The sequence below is a fragment of the Opisthocomus hoazin genome, chromosome 1 (assembly GCF_030867145.1).
Source record: "Opisthocomus hoazin isolate bOpiHoa1 chromosome 1, bOpiHoa1.hap1, whole genome shotgun sequence".
Classification (NCBI taxonomy): domain Eukaryota; kingdom Metazoa; phylum Chordata; class Aves; order Opisthocomiformes; family Opisthocomidae; genus Opisthocomus; species Opisthocomus hoazin.
Window position 1 is genome coordinate 77920448 of NC_134414.1, and position 20684 is coordinate 77941131.

General features: G+C 36.9%; 1 protein-coding gene across 1 annotated transcript in view; it reads left to right on the top strand.

Moving 5' to 3' along the window:
• VWA3B (von Willebrand factor A domain containing 3B) overlaps positions 1-20684 on the top strand; it is a 77237-nt gene that overhangs the window by 47296 nt on the left and 9257 nt on the right. The window contains exons 21-27 of the mRNA XM_009943900.2: positions 2841-2959; positions 6408-6458; positions 9334-9553; positions 16411-16531; positions 17317-17441; positions 18605-18742; positions 19277-19374. Coding sequence (XP_009942202.2) covers positions 2841-2959; positions 6408-6458; positions 9334-9553; positions 16411-16531; positions 17317-17441; positions 18605-18742; positions 19277-19374 — 872 coding nt within the window. The remainder of the gene's footprint in view (positions 1-2840; positions 2960-6407; positions 6459-9333; positions 9554-16410; positions 16532-17316; positions 17442-18604; positions 18743-19276; positions 19375-20684) is intronic.

A 20684-nucleotide genomic window follows, 5' to 3' on the forward strand; every position in this document is an offset into this window, starting at 1 on the left:
TCTAAACAGTGATCCATGATCAGAGATATAAACACAAAATAATATATCATTTTTACCACTTCTTTGTACCTGCTAATCCCCATTAGTTGTATAGACACTCAGTTTCTCAAGCAGTGGAGAATTATTATTCTATGTGTAGAGGCATGGAATTTTCTGGATCTGAAGCAGGGTATAGGAAGGAAAAAGAAGGTTGGGGGCTGCACACAAGGTGGAATCAGTAGAATATGAGCTGTGGAATCCGCTCTGCCTCAAGCCTTATGCCAGCATATCAAGGAAAAGCAGAAAATTGGTGCTGGGACTAGACATAGAGCTTGAATAGGAGACATTAACACATTGGTTAAGAATCTTGATTATTCCAGTACTTCAGAAGACTTAATTGAAGATAATAAATGTACAAACATTTTTTCATTCTTCCTTCTGAGATCTTAGTTTTCTTGGTGTAGAGTGCAGACATCCTTGTTCTCTTTCCTGGGGATAGTATAATTTTTATTTTCGGTCCTTGCTAGCAGTGATGGTGGAGTGACTATGAGCAGTTTTTTCACCTTGGAGAGGCAGCAAGCAAAAGGTTTCCATGACAACTGTTCATTAACAGGAGGCTGACCTGTTGTTTTCAGTTCTGTGTGACCTGTCAGTTTCACCTGAGTTATCTCAAAGAGGTTAATTCATTAAACTACCCATCAGATTCATATCCAGAAAAAAAAAAAAGGCTTGGGGGCTTGTCTAAATTACCCTATGGTAGTTCTGGAGCAAACCTCCCGTATAGAACCATGTGAGCATCTGTTGCAGATTGTAGCATCTTAAGCACAGCTTTGCAGGTCATGGAGTTTTGACTCAATGCTTTGCTCAGAAGAATCAAATTCAGATTCAGCCAACCAAAACATCATGTTCGGTCTAAAATAAGAAAGATTTTTCTAGGGTTATTGTGCTTTCATTTTGTCTTTAACAATTTGAAATTTTGGGTTTGAAATAAAAGCCATTGTGAAACAAGTGAATTCTTTTTATATGAGAGTCCAAGTATTTAATTTAGAAAATGACAAAACATTTTGGCACTAAAAAGCTTCCTTGTGATTTCTTTCAGCTGAATCTGTCAAATTTATCTCGTCTTCATGAGCAGTTTTCATTGCTCTCAAAGTATGCATAATATTTCAACTTTACTGTTTGCTAAGAACACATTCCATTCCATTCTTCAATACTGTAATAATGTGTTTATGTTTGTCTACCCCTCATATTCTGTTCAAAGGGTTTTAGAAACTGTATTAAATATTCATTTTGCAAATGATGCTGTTTGTACTTGGAGTTACTCTGGGAATTTGTAAGGGAATGTACAAGAGGGCTTCTACATGGTGAAGCCCTGCTGAACTTTTATAAACTTGGTTTGAGTAACATAGCAGACAACCATGACAGCATGGAACTGGGAGAGGGGTACTCTCAGTTCCTTGCCTTTCAGCTTTCAAACTCCCCCTGGAAATGACAGGTAGCCAGATTTCATGGTCCATAGTTTTGGGCAGAGATTTACCTCTTCTGTCTCTGGCACGATACTTCACTGACATGCTCCCATTAACTTTTGCTTCTAAATGATCTTAAGATTAATTTAATATGAGGAGCTTTGATGTGGTCTGGCACTGCTGTGACCCAGATTTATTAATCAGAGAGAAGATGTCCTCAGAAAGCAAGGGAATGTAAAGTCACACTCCTGCTCCTGAAAAAATGGCCATACAGCAGTAATTTGGAATCCAGCTAGGCTGTGATGATTCAAACACAAATAAAACACACTGAAAACTATGCTCAAAGAAGTCTTCTTGTTGTTTTATTTTCTGATTACTTGCCTTATTCTCCCAACAAGGGTAGTACTTTGATTTAAATTGAACCTTTTCCATCTTTTTGTCATTTATATCCTCATCTCAGAGAGACACTTGGAGAAGCTTCCCACTCAACCATATGTGCTGAAGACAGTTTTGGGGAGAGTAATATTCTCTGTCTTCTCCATTTGTTTATTGGATTTTTTTCTGTTTATAGTCATCATCAGGACACTGATTTATAAAATAGCTTTGCTTATATGAACTGCTGAGTAATTTAGGAGGCATCTTTGCTCTGTCATCCTTTTCTACCCTTTTCTCTGCCTTTTGGAGATCTACTTGTAAGTGTATCACTTTCTATTTTGTAATGAAGTTGACTTATGTAGATTCTGAATTGTGAGATTTGAAAGGTATTGAAATTCCTGATTCTGACCAACCTGGTTAGGTTCCTAAGCGTTATTGTCGTTAATAAAGACTAGTTTCATTGAGAAGTATCCACCTTGTTCACTTTTCTGTGGTCAGTGTGATGGTGAAAAATGTCTCTCTCCACCTTTAGTACTCTTAATTCCTTAGAAAATGTGGTCCTCCAGAATAAGAGTATTAAAAACACTTAAATAAGTAACTATCACATCTGTATGCTAGAATTAGATGCTAATAACTGTAAGACAGTGTTGTTTTAAAGCAATACAGTCTGGAGTATTGTCATGATCTAGACATGCTTGTCTCCCTTCTGACCTATCCTCCCATTATTAGAGTGAGTTTTTTGACAGTACTTATTTAGTTATAATTAACTAGTAGTTAAGAATCTTAATTTGCAGCTTCTGCACAAAGGAATTGTATAATTTCAGAAAATTTTATTAGCAGGCTGGAAAATATGTCTTAATTCTGACATTTCTTTGGGGTGCACAGATCTTTCTTTCTGCAGCCTCCCAGTATTCCTTCTGTCCGTTCTGATTCTTGGGCAAGGCGTCATGGGCATTCAGTTATTCTGGTGGAGGAGAAGTTGTATGATAAATGAAGTGTTTGTCTTTTGTTGTGTAATAGATGCTACAATTCACCCATGTTAGCAACGACAAGAAGCAGATCACGCTAATTAATCCTCAGGCAGTGAATCTTGATGCCTATAAAGAGAAGCTGGAACAAGCAATTAAGTCTTATGAAAGGCAAGTCTACTCATCAGAAATTTATCATGTTTGCAGTCTAATTTCAGATTTTTCTTATTTAGTGAGTATTTGCTCAGACATGCTGTGCTCAATACTGGTAATTCTGCACATTGGCACACTTGAATCCACCATCAACCTGTAGGCAAAATGTTTATTTTCCTCAAAAAAAAATGCAGAATGAAAAAACAGAGAATAGGCAAGGAGATAATAAAGAACATGTTGCTCATGTTATGTTTGTTCAATTAAAAAAAATATTCTTTTAGTTTCTGGGAATAAACCTGAAAGCAGTTATCCCTGGGGAGGAATCCTCCATAAACTTACAGCAGTAGCCAGACTTTTAACTTACAGTTAAGTTCCTAAATCCATAGACTGACATTTAAATGTGGCCTGCTTTTTTGCTGCCAGCTGCCTTGCACCTAACCATGGATGCAGAAGTGTAACTGAGGCACCTATAAGATACCGACAGTTTTAATTTTTTTTTTTTAAGAAAGATATGTGTTGTGCTTATTAATTAAATGTTGTTAAAAGCACATCAGAAGTAAACATAACAAGAACATTATATGTCTCAGCTATTTCTTTCCTTGATCTAACTTTGTGCATTTTTTTTTGAAGTAATGCAATTATTTGACTACTAATGTCATTCAGTAACCTTATGAGAACTTTGACTAGAATTGTTTTAATAAATGAGAGATCTTTTCAGGCTGTATGCTAATAGCATTTAGAGATGTAATTATTTTATATGACCAAAAACTCCTTGATGACAACTGTTTAGTCTTTGTGTTTTGTTGAATTCCATTGAGGCCCCGTAAGGTTTTTTTTCCTCTCTGTAGCTCTATGAACATACCAGTTCTTTTTTAGAGCATGTAATAGCTCTCTTTTTCTTTCCCATTTCCTATTTCTGAATTTATCCATCTTTTGTGGTAAAAATCAAGAATTATGGTTTGCAAATGCTGCTTGCTATGTCTACTATTAATGGAATTCTATTGATTTTGTGTGCTCTGTCACTGAGAAAATACTGTTATTATCAGACTGATGAAGAACTCCTAGAAATGTGGATTTGTCACTCGTTTTGAAAGAAGGTTCAAGTGCTATATTTTGATGGTGACTTCTGGAAAAACATTCACATTTTTCATTGCTGTGCCATATCATTGAATATTTTACATTTATTAGAAAAGCGTTTTCTGGTTAGACTGATGATCTTCTACTGACAGTCTCCCTAGAACTTTGGTGATTGGGGGTATGGTTTACTTATGTTTACCCATAGTAGTCCATGAATTGGTGTATTTACAATAGTAGGATTGAGTTCCCTACTTCTGTGAAAAGGATGTATAGAAGAGAGATCTGTCTGAAGATCCTTATAATTGAGAATGTAAAAGAGTTTTCACTGCTTTTCCTCTACATGTGAAACAGCAACCCAGTCAAATTTATTTTACCCTAAATGCCACAGTACTTTTCCAGTAATAGAATTTTACAAAGGCTGCAGTTCAGCTTTGTGAATAATGACTGGTCACAAATTTATTCTGACATCTGTAGATAAGATGATATATCTGGGCATGCAGCTTTCAGGAGCAGAAGCAAGCATGACAATATCTTCCCCATACATAGATTGACCTTAGCATCAGATTTAGAGGGAGAAAAGTGGTGAGGGCAGAAATTTTGTGCTCTGACAAAGACAATATCCAGTATTGAAGGAGAAAAACACTGGAAGCTTCAAAACGTGTCTGAGGCTTTTACAAATGAGTTTGTTATGAGTATGCACATTTAGAAGTATGAAATAGGCAGTGGAGCATGCTGAGACTGCAGACTGTGAATGAACTAAGTAATTTACATTCTAGAAATTCCGGGGTTTGGTTTCTAGCAGAGAAAATGAACCGTTAAGAAATTCATATTAAAAATGCGGTGTTAATGAGCTTTTTTGTGCACGCACCAGTAAATCTGGCAAGACTGTTAAAAGTCCAATGGTTACAATCTGAATTTTTCCTAACAAGGAGTTTATTCTTGTATTTCCAAAGGAAGTTTAGAAATTTTTCTAGAATTACAGCAATTAGGATCATCGGTAGAGGTTTGTTTCTATAGTAAGAAAGGAAGTAATTGAGTGATGGCTTAATTGTTTGAGATCACAGAATCACAGAATCACAGAATAGTAGGGGTTGGAAGGGACCTCTGTGGGTCATCTAGTCCACCCCCCCTGCCGAAGCAGGGTCACCTACAGCAGGCTGCACAGTATCTTGTCCAGGTGGGTCTTGAATATCTCCAGAGAAGCAGACTCCACAACCTCCCTGGGCAGCCTGTTCCAGTGCTCCGTCACCCTCAGAGTGAAGAAGTTCTTCCTCATGTTCAGACGGAACTTCCTGTGCCTCAGTTTGTGCCCATTGCCCCTTGTCCTGTCACTGGGCACCACTGAAAAGAGCTTGGCCCCATCCTCCTGACACCCACCCTTCAGATATTTGTAGGCATTTATTAGGTCCCCTCGCAGCCTTCTCTTCTTCAGGCTGAACAAGCCCAGCTCCCTCAACCTCTCCTCGTAGGGGAGATGCTCCAGTCCCCTCACCATCCTTGTAGCCCTCCGCTGGACTCTCTCCAGTAGCTCTTCATCTTTCTTGAACTGGGGAGCCCAGAACTGGACACAGTACTCCAGATGAGGCCTCACCAGGGCAGTGTAGAGGGGAAGCAGAACCTCCCTCGTCCTGCTGGCCACACTCTTCTTGATGCACCCCAGGATCCCATTGGCTTTCTTGGCAGCCAGGGCACACTGCTGGCTCATGGTTAACCTGTCGTCCACCAGGACACCCAGGTCCCTCTCCGCAGAGATGTTAATAGAGAAAACTGTAAGCTAGATGACCTAATGAGAGTTTATAACTTATGTCTAAAAAGCAAAAGCAGAAATTTCAGTGGTGCTTTTAAAAGATCTCAGAACTGCATTGCTTTGGGATAATCACTTCTGTTTTCTTGTGAGTAGTTTTTCTTCCTAGCCAGAGTTTAATAAAGTGGAAACATGTATGGCACAACTGAGGGGTTATCTTAGCAGGAAAAAAAAAAAAAGAATAGCATTGCTTTCCATGTGTCTTCAGGCTACAGTTTTCTGAAACTGTTTAGTTGGAGGAACTGTGCTTACCTTAACGGGCATTTAGTCAGTTTTGTTCTTTGATTTAGCTTGCTGGTGCGGAAGAGAACCATCCATAGAAAATCCTGGCAAGAAGAAGCAGTGATTGCCATTAATCCTTCTGTGACCCTGAAATAGTCATGTTGCTACTTGATGGAAGATGCTGTTTTCCCATCTTCTCTTGCAGTTGACAATTTCATAGCTGAATGATAAGGATGATGCAGTGCTCTTGGAATACAGATCAGTGCAGATATCTTAAGAAACTGTTTTTATTTGCTAGTTTTGATATGATCAGATGCACAAGGAACTGCATTCCCTCAAAAACTGCTTTGCTTTCTTTAATAGGCGCCTAAACCTAGTTGTTTGGAGAGCACTATCTCAGGAGGAAAGAGACAAGTAAGCCATCACCGTTTGGTTTTCTAACTTACCTCTGAAAGGCTGGTCATAAATATTTGATATCTTTTTATCAACATTTCTGTAACCAACTGGTTTTATTTTCAAGTATTTCATAACTATATGTTACTTTCAGAAATGTGTATGTAACATGGAGCAATATTAAATTCTGGACCTCCTTCTTGCAGTGCTGATTATTTTTAAAGGAAAGGACTTGCACTCCATTTGAATGGTGCTGGTCTATTCTTAATCAGTGCCAAGTGGCAGGGCCTTGGGAGGGCAGCACATTGTTGCCTTTGGCATCAAGGTAAAACTTCTCTCATCTGGTAAAGAGCACTTCAGTGGCTGGTTTGTAAAAGTATAACAAGCACCTTTACAGTATGTGCTGGAACTGTATATCACACTGGAAGTTTGTACTACTTAAACTAGCTTGTTTCGGTATATTGATTTTGAAAAGTAGCGACTGTATAAACAGGACAGACATCAGTAAAGTTAGTGTCTGTTTACTTCAGAGAATAAAGTTAAGATCAATTAATGAAAACTGAATTTGTGTGAAATATTTTAGGCAGAAAAATAGTAATGAAAAGTAGAATGCTTTTAAGAAGTCTTAAGCTAATGAGCAAAAAATACACAATCCTATCATCAGTAAGGAGAACTTAAACCCCATTCTGGTGCAGAGAGAAAGTGAAGGCTGTTAAACAAAAGAACAGCATATAATTAAAAGAAGGAAATAAAAGTCTGTTGATAGGGAATGAGTTATAGAGTATGCAAAGTTGACAAGGTGGTATCCAAGATATTTTATTGTTGGTAACATATGGCCAGTTATGTATATAAGGAAAAAAAAAAGTCCTCGCAATTGTACAGTCTGTTGCTAGAGGGACATATTAAAATTATTTATGTTGGTGCATAGAAATTGAAATAATTGATCTATTTCTTTTCTAAATTTACAATTTGAATGATCATGTTCATGTATTACAAAAGAATGACAACATACTTTCAAAATCATTAATCTGAAGGGAGAGGGTAATGAAGTCTACTAACTTGGTCACAGAAGCCCTGAAAGAGTTGGCTGAGGAGCTCTCTGGTTCACTAGTGTGTATTAAAAGACTATCACCTCAGATAACTAGGGAAATTCAGATTTACTAGAGAAGCATTAATATTTTGCTTGTGTTCAAAATGGTTGAGAGATCCAACTAAGGAGATAAGTTAACTTGACATAGATTATAGATGAATAATTGACTCAGAAAACAAATTCTAGGTAAATATACCAGTCAGTATAGTTTCAATACAAAGTAGTTCCTAGAGGAGAAGAGATACGAGCAGTGACAAAGAGTAGGGCAACCTGGTAGGCATCACTATGGTTGTATGTGTTGGTAAGGCAGACACTTAAATACTCCCTCCAGGTCTAGGTTTCATGTTTTTTAAATGCTGGCAAAGCTATAGAGAAGAGCCACAGGAATTATTTGCATACTAAAAAGAAGTATGTTACTTCCAACTGGAGATTTAAAGAATTCTGCCTGTTCTGGATTTGGGGGCTTTTAGTTTGGTTTTATCAACAAGATGACTGTATCCGATTCACCTTTCTGTGTATAGGTACCTTCAGTGTTGTTGTGGGTTTGCGTGGCAAGGTTTTGATAGCGGGGGAGCTACAAGGGAGTGGCTTCTGTGAGAAGCTGCTAGAAGCTTCCCCTGCCTCTGACAGAGCCAATGCCAGCCAGCTCTGTGCAGAGAGGACCTCACGCCGGAGCAGGTTTGCTGGCAGGACTTTTGACCCTGTGGGGGACCCACGCTGGAGCAGTCTGTTCATGAAGGCCTGCAGCCCGTGGGAAGGACCCATGTTGGAGAAGTTTGTGGAGAACTGTCTCCTGTGAGAGGGACCCCACGTTGGAGCAGGGGCAGAGTGTGAGGAGTCCTCCGCCTGGGGAGGAAGGAGCGGCAGAGACAACGTGTGATGAATTGACCATAACCCCCATTCCCCGTTCACTCCAGAAAGAATGGAGAGGTGGGGGGGAAAGGTGTTTCTAAGATTTGGTTTCATTTCTCATTATCCTACTCTGAGTTGATTGGTCATAAATTAAACTTTCTTTTTTTCCCCCAAGTTCGGTCTGTTTTGTCTGTGACAGTAATCGGTGAGTGATCTCTCCCTGTCCCTATCTCGACCCTCGAGCCTTTCATCATATTTTTTCTCCCCTGTCCAGCTGAGGAAGGGGTGTGATAAAGCAGCTTTGGTGGGCACCTGGCGTTCATACAGGCTAAACCATAACAAGTGCATAGGTTCAAGATGGCCCTTTAGTCCGGTGGACATTGACATAACCTGAACCATGGATGGAAGCAAACTCCTGATCACTGAGTGAAAATTAAGCAGTGCAGGAGTGACAGAATAAATAATAATAATAAAGAATCTAATCAATAATAATAAATAAATACTAAAGAGCAGGAGACTATCTTTTTTTATGTGATCAGTCGAGACAGATGTAGCAAATCAGGACTTCATAGACATCTAGATGCTTGCCGCTTCACCCTAGCTGCTGCTCCAGAAGGGCCAGGGATTTCCATAGCTTCTCAATCATATCTGCAAGTTCTGCATTGATGCCTCACATATTCTAGGACATCTAAAATGGCACCAGATATCTATGCTCAGCCACTTGAATTGCTCTGTGTATCTCTTTCTATAAGATATGGTTAAGCCAGATGTGATTGTTTGAGTAAACAGAATGGTAGCTGGATGAAACACAAGAACTTGTGGTATACAGAAGAAAGATTGGATGAAGCTGATGTACTATTCTGCTTTTAAGCTTTGTGAGTCTTTTTACAAAGTACTGCCAAAATTAAAATTTTTCCTACTCGTGATTACTATTCTTTTAATTTTTTTTTAAAGATTTAAAGAGGATCGACCAGTCCAATATATGCAGCATAAAGAAGCTTTGCTAGAGGCTTTAGAGAATTTGGGATGGCCAATTTCCTGTGAAGATGTAATATTGTTAGAAGATGAGATACTGACAGGATTAACATATGTACAACAAGCCTCTGATCTTCAGGAAGCTATCAAAAAGGAAACTGAGAAAAGCTCAGAAGCACATATAAGCAACAATAAAAAGGTAATAGATATTACAGATGTAGCTCTTCAATATGTGCTTCTGGAATAATTTTCTTTTGTGGTAATAGCTGATAAATTAGTTGTTTAGCATGGTGTTTTTATACAAATTATATGAAGTATAAAAAGAGAGCAAAATTTCAATGACTTTTTGGAGCTACTGGGGAAGCAGAAGTTCTGGAGCTGAGACCACAGAAACTGAGCCTCTTAGAAACAAATCTGAGCACAGTATCTTTACCTCCTCTGCAACAATAGCAGAGATATATATTAAAGAAGAGCTATGATGTAAGATTTGTGTTTGCGTCAATATCTGATAAACAGAACTAAAAGATCTTGTAATGTTGGATTAATTCACTGCAATCTTCTGTGGTATCTTTCTTCTAAGAGAAAAGATGAAAAGAAGGGGTGGGATTCAGCTTCATATTTGGGCACTGAAATTTAGCTATCCATAAAAGGTAGGCATACATAAAGCGGTGGCAAATCTCACAACATTGTGAACAGAGCCCTAGCTGGCAGTCAGTGGCATCTGGAAAGCTGTGTAGCTCATCTATTGGCGAGCCCAAGTGCTCTCTCCATTCCAGTAGTACGTTAGCAGAAAGTAGTCTAGCTCCTCTGCAACTGTGATTGAAGTTTGAGATTTTTGATTGAGATATATGTATATATATGTCCCCCAGATGAACCTCTGATTTTACCTGGAATGCTATTAGAGGTTTAGTGAAATGCCTATGGAAATACATGAAGCAAGAAGTACAAAAATAAGGCTAGTAAGTTATTTTAGGCTGCCCTATTGGAAGAGAGAATGCATTTTTTCATCTTAGTTTTTCCTGTGGTGATATATATGTTCAACAAACGTATCCTAGGTTACAATGTTGTATTCTTCTATTATTATTTTCACTCGTTCAGAACATTCTTGAAAATGAATTGATTGTACCTTAGTGTTTTTTTCTTCAAGTTATGAATATGATTTCTCAGGGAAATGAATAACAGATTTTTAAGTTTTAAAAAGCCATTTAACCTTCCCAAATGAAAAGATTTCTGTATACACTGATGATGTTTTAAAATTCAAAGTACTTACCTCTGAAAAAATCAAGCCATTTCTCTTATTTGGTTTCAAGTTTTTTCATGTAATAGATTCATCAAGCAGTACTTCACTGGGAGTACTGCTGCCTCTGCAGAACTGCTGTCTAGGTGCAGTTGTACTGTGATAATATTAAAATAAAGCTCTCTAGGAAATTAATAAGAATGCAAATCTTCTCTCAGGCCTCTAAGTTCTACTAGAGGATAATTAAAAACAAATAGAGAATTCATCATAACGCTCATATATTAATATATCCCTTCTCTTTTCCATTGTTTTGTGTGACTGAGTGAAAGAAACAACTCTTTGACTGATCTTGAAGGTGTGATTGGCCTAGTTGCAGTGAATGCTGAGGAAAGGCCTATACTTTGTATTATGTAGGAAACATAATAAAATTATCGTAATAGTTCTTTTTTGCCCTGACATAGGCATGTATACAAATATATGTATATACACACACACATATATCAGTTTGGAGGGCAAGCTAAGTGAATCTCAAATGAGCAAAGTGCAAACCTATACTGTGAGTTCTCAGCCATGAATGGGAATGTGCAATTGGAATTTACAATTCTAAATTATGCCAAGTATCCATATCCACTCAACCTAGCAGGTGATGCCTAGAAATGTGCCAGTATTCTTTAAAAAGTCAATCTTTTGTTTTATTTGACACTCCGTGACTGAGATATACCTCTCTATTCAGATCAAAAATAGTTTTCACGTTGAGCTATGGCATTTTACATAACATAAGTTATAAAAAAATATTTGTGCTAAATTGAATAGAATTATTATGATAACACAGGCTGTGCATGAAAATAAATTATTATGGGCAGGATCACATTCAGTTTTCTGTAATCTTAGAGAATTGGCTCCACTAAGAATGTGCATTTGAAAACATTTTAAGATCTTCAAAACAGATGATCTTGATTCATATTACACTAGTCTGAAAATATTACATTGCCCATGCAGCTGTTTCGATCACTGATTTACTGCTGCCATGTAAAGTCCCAATACAAGAGCAGCAGAAATGTGTTCGTGTTTCATTTGTTGACGGTAATAATTGCCTTGAAACAACCAATGTGTGCTCTCAGACATGATGTGATTAACATTGTGCAATCACTTATCCTGAGTCAACCTGCTTTAGGAGCCTAATCAGAGCACCATCTTTTCCTAATCTGCAGCTGAAAGGCTTTAAGGGTGAGAGGCAGAAATTCAGATGTAATTAGAGTTCTGTTTATGTGGCAGAAAAACAGTGAAAAAAATGGAAAAAAAATGGGGAGCCTTTTAAAAATGCTGATGGAGGTTTTTGCATCTGTGATTTCTGTCTACAAAATGAGCATAAAAAAATAAACTGCCAGCTGAAATACATTGCAGCAAGGAAATAGCTAATATGGCACCAAATTAAAATTGTCATTGTGAGATGGTAGAAAAATCACAATTATCCTGAGGGCCACTCAACAAAGCAAATTTTTAAATTTCCTGTTTTTTTTCTTTTCCACTAAATTCAAAGTAAAACACCTTAGTTTTTAGTTTTTAAGGGTTCCTTATTACCTTCAGGACTTCTTAAAAAAATGAATAATCCTTTTTGGATGTCCTTGCTATGGGAGCTTTCTGTTTAAGCCTGCAACTGAATTAATGGTCTGGTTATCCTCCCTCTGTGCTCTAGCCTTCTCTGGGAGTTGTGTTCATATCTGTGAAAGGTACAGTGTGCCGGTGCCTGACTGGAGGAGGATGGGGTAGGTATCCATCTCCACAGTCCTGTGAGATGACTGAAGATCTCTGGTGATGCAAGAAGTAAATGCTTTGGGAAATGAGCAAAAACACATTTAGTTGTTATCAGGCAAAATATAAAACACTGAATGTTGATGATTACTTAATTGTAGGCTGTATTTTACTCAGCTTAGTTCTTTTAGCTGTACAGGTTAAAGCATAGGTTGACAAAAATCTTCCTTTTCAGGCTGGCACTCAGCTTTCATCTAAAGATATTAAAAATGAGGAATGTATTGTTTACTTTGGTTTTTTTCTAATAAGTAACTGCTTTGTCTTAAAATATTTTATCTGTTTTCTACTTTGAACTTGTCAGATATAACAGTCAACCATCATTTCTTATTATGTTTTTTTTTCCTCACTAAATTACAAAGCTGTTTACAACATGAAGTCACCTAGTAAAAGGACTTTTTCAGGGTCTCCTACCCACTTCTCATTAGACCATCTCAGGTCTGCTGGGGTCATGGCACTACTATTCCCCAACCATGATAGCTTCCAGGACAGTTTGGTATGTTCCGTTAATGGCCATTACATTTTCACGTAAAGTATTTCTTTCACAAGTGTCGCAATCTGGCCTTTAAGAGTGATGGAGAATATTTCATCTCAGAGTGAATATTTCACTGTCTGCACATGAATCGATTTCAGATTGTGCAGAGATAAAGTTCATTCATTGCTAAGGATCCACTCTGGTTAAGAACATACTTTCTAAAGTACTGTGTTTCCCTTAGGATGAGCTCGAATGTGCAAGGCTTATGCTTGTTTGTGACCCTTTTGAATGGTCACCATGTGATAAAAATAAAATGGTTAATGAGCATAACAAATATTGTAAAGCATGTTTGTTTGGGTGGAAAGGGACCTCTAGTGGCTCATCGAGTCTGTTCATTCTGAAAAATATATTTCATATACAATGGATTTAATTATTCCTAATGAAAAACTTATAGCTGAGAGTTGGTTCTTTACAAGAATGAAAATCTGGATCTCCCTTGACAGTTTCCTCTATTTCCATGTGTCCTAATTCTTACACTCCTCGTTCCTCCGCACTGTTTAAGGATCACTAATCGCTGTCTGTTGATACCTTTTTTTGCATTCATATGTTTCCTAAACAGCTTGGCATCCCTTGCCTTTGCTCTTGTGTCTCTTTAGGGAGACAAGGCAAAACAAGCATCCCAAATAGCACAACAACAACAAAGTTACACCCACTTAGGAATGTTTGGTCAAATTTTCCATTGTTATCAATGAGGTAACTTGTTGGACAAACAGTGTGTAGCTACAAAATATTAGTCTCTGTCATAAAAATGAACTGTGGTCTACACAGAATGGGCTTGTTGCCCCTGACAGCCTGGGAAAAGCAGTGGTTGCTTGGCTCTGGAGGTGTCAGAATTGTGAAATGTCACAATTAGAGCAGAGATACATGGAGATCTGTGGATAGTCTTCCAATCTATTCTCACTTACAGTAGGAAAGTGCCAAAACTAACCTCTTTGAGAGGGAATTTTAAAATGCAGCAGGTACGGGCAGGGGGAAAGAAAGTCTCCTTCACCTCAAGCATTGCCTTCAACAGAAGCAGAGCTAAACAGGGTGAAAATCCTGAGAATCAGACCGCACTCTCGTAATAAAAATGCTGGACAACGCTAACCCTGAAATCGGCACTCTGACGGTGTCTGGGTCAATTGTGCTGAACACCTAAAGGCTATGTGAGAGGAAAGAGAGATGGATTTGAATTTAAACAGTATTTCTGAGCCACCTGAATTCTGCGGGACTCGGCGTCCTCATTGTGGATGCCTGCGCGGTCTTTAGTATTCGGATTAATGCAGAGTGCTGGAAGTTGCCCAAGTTATTAGTCAAGCATTACAAATTAGTTGATAATAAATATTCAGCAGCAGCTGCCTCTTTGGAGCCTGAGGAATTAAGTAAATGGTTTACCCAAATACCTTTTTGTGTCTGTGGAGCTGTAAGTCTTGGCACTCAAATCAGCCTTTGTTAGGTTGTACTTCAAAGACTGGAGTGCTATGAAGAGCCTCTGGTTTAGACTGAGTCTGAAAAACAGAAGTGTTGGTATAATTTATATTCTATAGCAGTAAAGAATAAACTAGAAAAACCCCGCATATCTCCCATTTAAAAGATCTCCTTATCTTTTTTTCTGTGTGTTCTGCTTATTTTTAAGCCTTTTTTTTAGTGTTGTTTCTGATTTTTGTGGGGGACATTGGAATAAAGGATTTGTGATAGTTATAGTGAAACTGAGAACAAACTATTTAGTCAAGATTATTCCCATCTTCTCTGTCATTGTTGCCTGTTAGGGAAAATACATCGTTTTAGGAAGAGAAATGCCATCAGACAAGGAAGCAGATCATACTCACCCTAGCAAGCATGAATTTTTAGGAGTCTATGAGTTATCGTTTTTCAGATGTGTGGAAAAGTTTGAGATTTCAGGCTGTGTGTTTCTGTGATTCAAAGCAACTGTATAAGAGATGGATGCTTGCAAATTGTTTATGATGTAAACTAATAAGTGTATGTTTTAAAAATTAATGGGGAAACAATAATTTATTTAACTTTGCATGCTTACCATTTATGTTTAGAAGCACTATAGTGAGCAGTATGGAGAAAATAATAGACTTTTTCAATAATTAATTTGCTATTGTAGCAAATACAAATTACATCATTATTCTAAAGGATTATTAAAATTTAGTTATAAAAATACTGGGTTTACAGACTTTTTAATATTAGAAAGAAAATGTTTTTATATCATCAGTTTTCTTAATTTTCTCAGAAAAGCAAAATATAAAGTGGTCTTTCACATTCTGATGTATACATATAATGCACTGAACCTCTCAAAACTTCCTGTAAGAGAGATGCCCTGAAAGGAAAAGAATTCTTTCTTCTAGAAAAACAGAGATTCAGGAACATAATTTACTTTCAAGTCAAACAACACTGAGATTGCATAAAATGTTAATGTGAGCTATAAAAGGCTTTAAGGTGAAAGAATGTGGTGACTGTAAAGTCAGGTACGCAGAAGCTTGGAAAGCCTGACAGTGTATTTTTACACAGAGCCATTTGTGATTAGTGAGTCTTTGACTCTTTTTCACATACCATGTTTCCCACAGCTCCCTGCCTCAATTATTGTTGGAGATCCGTTTTGCTCTTTGCATCCTTCATTCAGTTACTACTACTCAACTAGGAGTTGAGTCGATCCACAGCCAGCCAGCCCCATTAGTATTTCAGGTCTCACCATCCGGTGTGTGGTCCCCCAGGCTTATTTATGAGCGATTTAACAGTCAGCTCCGGTGTTCTGTGTGGCTGTGATACGTTACAGGAACTGTAGTCTGGGCAGTTGCCCCCCAAAGAGTAGAATTAGTGTGTGAAGAACCTAAACTATCAGGGCAAAATGATGGACAGTGGCAGCTCTGGAAAATATGGTTTAATATTTTGCTAAGCTGGAATGTTTTAAAAGTGCTGAAAATTTTAATTTTTACTTTATAGTATGTAAAGAAACATTTTTTGCTAGACTTTTTTTTTTAAATTTTGATTCTGTATTTGATTTTTTTAATCAGTCATTCCATACAGTGTAGTACTTTTCATGAAAATAAGATTATTGTGAAGACATACCTATCTGGACTAAATGAACATGTATAGCACCTTCACTTATTCGGCAAAATCAGTTGATTTTTCCTTACCTCATCCTTCAATATGAATTGTACAAGTCTGTAAATTTTTTTTTCTAGGAAAATGTTAGCCATAGCCATAATTCATCAAGGTAAATTTCTGCCTGAATTCTTGAAAATATTGGTATTGTTATGACCATGTAAAACAGGATTTAACAGTGAAAACTCTTAGATGATCTTATCCATGAGTAACACTGCTTCCTCTGTTTATAACCATTTCAAATGTTTAAAATAATTCCAGTTTACTGTGAATTATCTGCAGAGGTCATAACATTACGTTGACTAAATTTTTAATTAATTCTAAAGGGTAGATTGAGACTGACTTGCTTAGTTGTTGTGGAAAGAATAATTGTATCAAATTACAGAGACTTGAAGAAGAAACTGGGAAGTCAAAGTCTAAAAAAACACAAAAAGGCCATATATTTGTGATTCACAAAAGCCAAAAAGTCATTGCAAGATCAGATGTCACAGGATTTTATTATCCAGGTATATATTTTTGTCTACATTTTAAATATTTTTTAGAGTTTCTTAATACTGATAAAACATTAGTTTTGATCATAATTAACTGCTCCTGCCTTAAACAGACTTAATAATACATGTGCATGTTCATGAAAAATGAATATATATCTTGTGTGTGACATATATACATTTGTAAAAAACCGGACGTTTTCTAAAGTGAGAAAGCAATCATACGTTTATATAAGAAGAGTATGGAAGGTAATCTGAGTATCCGAGAGCATCAACCTATCCCTCTTTGATGTCTCCCTTGAATGTTTCTGTTGAGCATTTGGCAAAAGCTGAGCTTTTGCATGTGTTCAAACAATTCATTAAATGCTTCTATGTTTTTGTTGAGTTTTGAGCCAGAATGATTACTAGGTAAAATGGTGTTCTGTTGTTCGCTAAGAAAAATCATGTGTGTGTGTTTTTGCATTACCTTTATTGCTTGTTTTTTTTTTTTTTAAATTACATCTTTTTAACTATGATAATTGCTTCATTGTGTCAACAATCATCCGCCTGATCAGACTGCAAATTTCAGACCTGGGCTTAAAAATTATTCTTCTTTTTATGGCATATTAAGAATGGTTACTAAGATTCTATTTTTTTCTCTATTGCCCTAGCACAGCTTACCCTAGCTAAATGAAGATGAAGAACGTATAGTATAGATTACCTTTGACCGCAGTGATGTGTAACAGCTTATAGGGTTTTTAAAGCAAATTTTCACAAGGGGTAAAAGAAAAGCATTTGAATATTTTATGATGTTGGTTTTTTAGGAACTATAACAAAGAATATCAGTTCTACCTGTGCACTTGTTGACTTCAACAATGGGGAGACCTCGATTGTACCTGTGAAGTTCGCTATACCTGTGGGAGGTGCTATGCCATGCCCATATCTGCAGGTGAAAAATTGTGGGGTTTTTATGACAGCAAATACGTATTTTTAATTTTGTTTATTTGGTCACACGTAGAATAAAGGATAGATGATTTTTTTAGTCTTTTAAATACATCTGTTTATTTTAAGGAAGAATTTTTAGTGATAGTAATATCACGCAATTTTCAACATGCTATTTTTCATTTGTTTGGAGCTTGATTTCATTATAATCCTTTTCCTTTGTTTATTAGAATTCTTTATTATTTTCTTTATAAAACATGAATATTTGGACACCTATAGAAGAAAGTTGAGCTATTTACCAGCAGAATGATTGTTTCCTGGCACACAGATTATGAATGAAGGAAAGCCTTTTATATGCAGTGTAATGTACAGCAGGTTATAATCCTTTGTTTTTCACAGCATATTTTAAATCCAGCAGATACCCTTATACTAAGGCAAATAACAGTAAAAAAAAAATTTCTTATTCCATTTCTCATTTTATTTATCAGCCGACTATCTGTAATCACAGTTGTTTTTTCAGGTGATTCTTATTTTACACACAACAGTGATGATGGATACAGAAAGGATACAGAATGGATACAGCTGTTATGAATACAAAAAGCATTTTTATAACTATTTTGTTACACTTTAAACAAGAGATGTGCCTTATTTTCCCTTTGAAATGAAGGCAAATCTTGATCAGCTTGTTCCTGTTACTCTGTAAGGGGACCATCCAATTCTAGAGAAGTTCTACAGAATTTGATAGTAAATTGTGACTTCTGTGTTCATTTTTTAAATGATTTTGTATAGGTCAGTTGCATATGGAATTCTCTTAAATTCTCAAGGTTGCTTTAAAAGCTTGCTAAAAAAATATGAATTGGCACAAAGTTCAAGGGGCTGAAGAGTTGTAAGTTTCCTCATTCTGTTTAACTTGCTAGTTGAGCCTTGGTATATTTAGTAGGCCTCTGTGCTTTATTTTTGCTTTGTGTCCTCTCCTTGAATCAGTGGAAATTGGGAGTTATCAGTACATGCAAGGACCAAGTTCTTCTTTTCTTTTAAAGATCCATGTTGAAGCATGGTAACATGTTAGAATGATGATTCATGTAAAAATATCTTAATATTTACCTTTTATGTCTTGTAAAACATACAAGTTACACTGTTCTTGCAAACGGATGCTTTCGTGGCATGTAGGTTGGAGATTATGTGTTTGCCAGAACTGGGACACAGACAGGAAATGAATATTATGCACCTGCCATTGTCATAGCAACACCAAAGAGGGTGGAAATATGTGATAAACTCTACACAGTTCTGATGTACAACAGCAGAAAAGTAAGTAAACCTAGAAGACAATACAAATTTGGCAATGGAATTACCATTGTTCTGTTTCTGATGAGGCAGATATAACTTTCCAGGCTCATGAGCTCGCTGTCTCAATCCCTGTCTCCAGCTAACCAAAGTAAATCAGATTTCAGGGCTCAACAAAGTGCTCATGTAATAGACATGAATCAAGAAATCCTGTAGGGTAATTTATTCTTAAATCATACTCTGTGCTTTTCCTCTTTAATCCATTTGGTAGCTTTCACAAGCTCCATGCTGCTAAAATGCAAAACATACGGGGTTTTATCACAGTCAGTAGAGTCTTCAGTTCATTCAGTTATGTTTGTTTGTAAGCCATTATGAAAATTTTACTATATTTTTCATAGTGCATATTAAGAAAATTTACTTTGTACTTGAAACTTTTATCTTCGTTATTTAGAGGCTGATTACTGTTACACTAAAACAGTTGGCTTTTTATGTGTATGTATCTTCATTGTTTCTGACATTTAGATTTAAATTAGATGAATGTTCATTGTAATATTGCAGGAACACTGTGTAAGAAGTGGGCTTATTAAAATCAGCCAAATGAAGTATGCCTTTTCCTGTCGGTACATAAGAATGGTGCAGATGGTGGATTATATGGCGTGAGTATACTTGAACCTAAAAATATATGTTATTTTACGTGAATCCTAAATGTTGCACTTCAGATTCCACTACGCTGCCAGATTTCCATATGTAGCACTCTAACTGCAGTTGTTGTGAACTCGCTTGCTCTACGCGTGCAACCAAGTGATTTGACCCACAAATGCGTCAATCAGAAGAGCAGTAACTGTCTGTCCTACCATTTTATTATCTGGCAGTTTATTGCCCTATTTTCAGTTTAGACACATTGGTGGGATGTGATAGTTTGAAGCTTAGCCCCAGGAAGCTGTGAGAGGATTGCTGAAAGGTGATTCTATTTGCTGTAGACTTTATTTTTCTTTTAAGATATTTATTATGATACAAAGCTATGCATTAAATCGCAGGTTGCTTCCAAGATACTGAATCTTCTACTGGGCTTAAATCTGGGGAATGATCAGGAGAGAGTGTGTAGGATGAATATGAGCCCCTGCTTTAGTTCTGCAGAACTTATGTACAGCAGGGGTAACATTTTTCTGGTGTGAAGTGTGTGCTGAAGGTGCAGTGGTTCCACGTGATTGTGGATTCCTTTTTCGTATTGTATGAAGTTCTAGTTTAATCCATTTGAAATAGCATTGGATTGTGATAACCTTCAGAGCACAAACAATCTCTCACAGCAAACAACAACAGATCTGAGGAAGTAGACTAAGATCAGAAAAATAATCTAGGGCTGTTTCTCCATAATAGATTCCCAACCTCCAGCAATTTGTGATTTAAGAATTTTCTGAAGCAGAATAGGAGTCTCTTTATTAACAGCTGATGGATTTTTCTTCCACGAATTTTTGTGGTTACGTTTTTGAACCCATGTAAACCTTTATCATCCATAGCCTCTTCCCAGAAGGAGGTTTGCATTTTCACATTTTGTGGGAAGAAACATATACTTTTGTTTTGAATCTTCCATCTGCCTTGACATCCCATAGGGTTTCTAGACTGAAGGAGTTCCTCTTCCGTGTATGTCAACATAGTATGGGCACTGCTGCCAAAGAGTTGTATCATCTCTGTCACAGGAAATTTCTTCCCAAGAGGTTGCATGAACAGGACAAATCCCACCTTTAAAGGAAGTTTTAGAAGTTCTTCATTTTTATTGAAATATTCTAATATGATGGTCAGTGTTAAAAATTACATCTAAAAATTATGGGTGAGGGTTACAGGCATGGGCTGATCTATGGATTCCCTGAGAATGCTGGAACAAAAAAGCAACACTGATTCAAGACCTGTTTCCCACACATTTTCTAGTAGTGATTCTGGTGCAGTTTGAAACTTGCTCTCTGCCAGC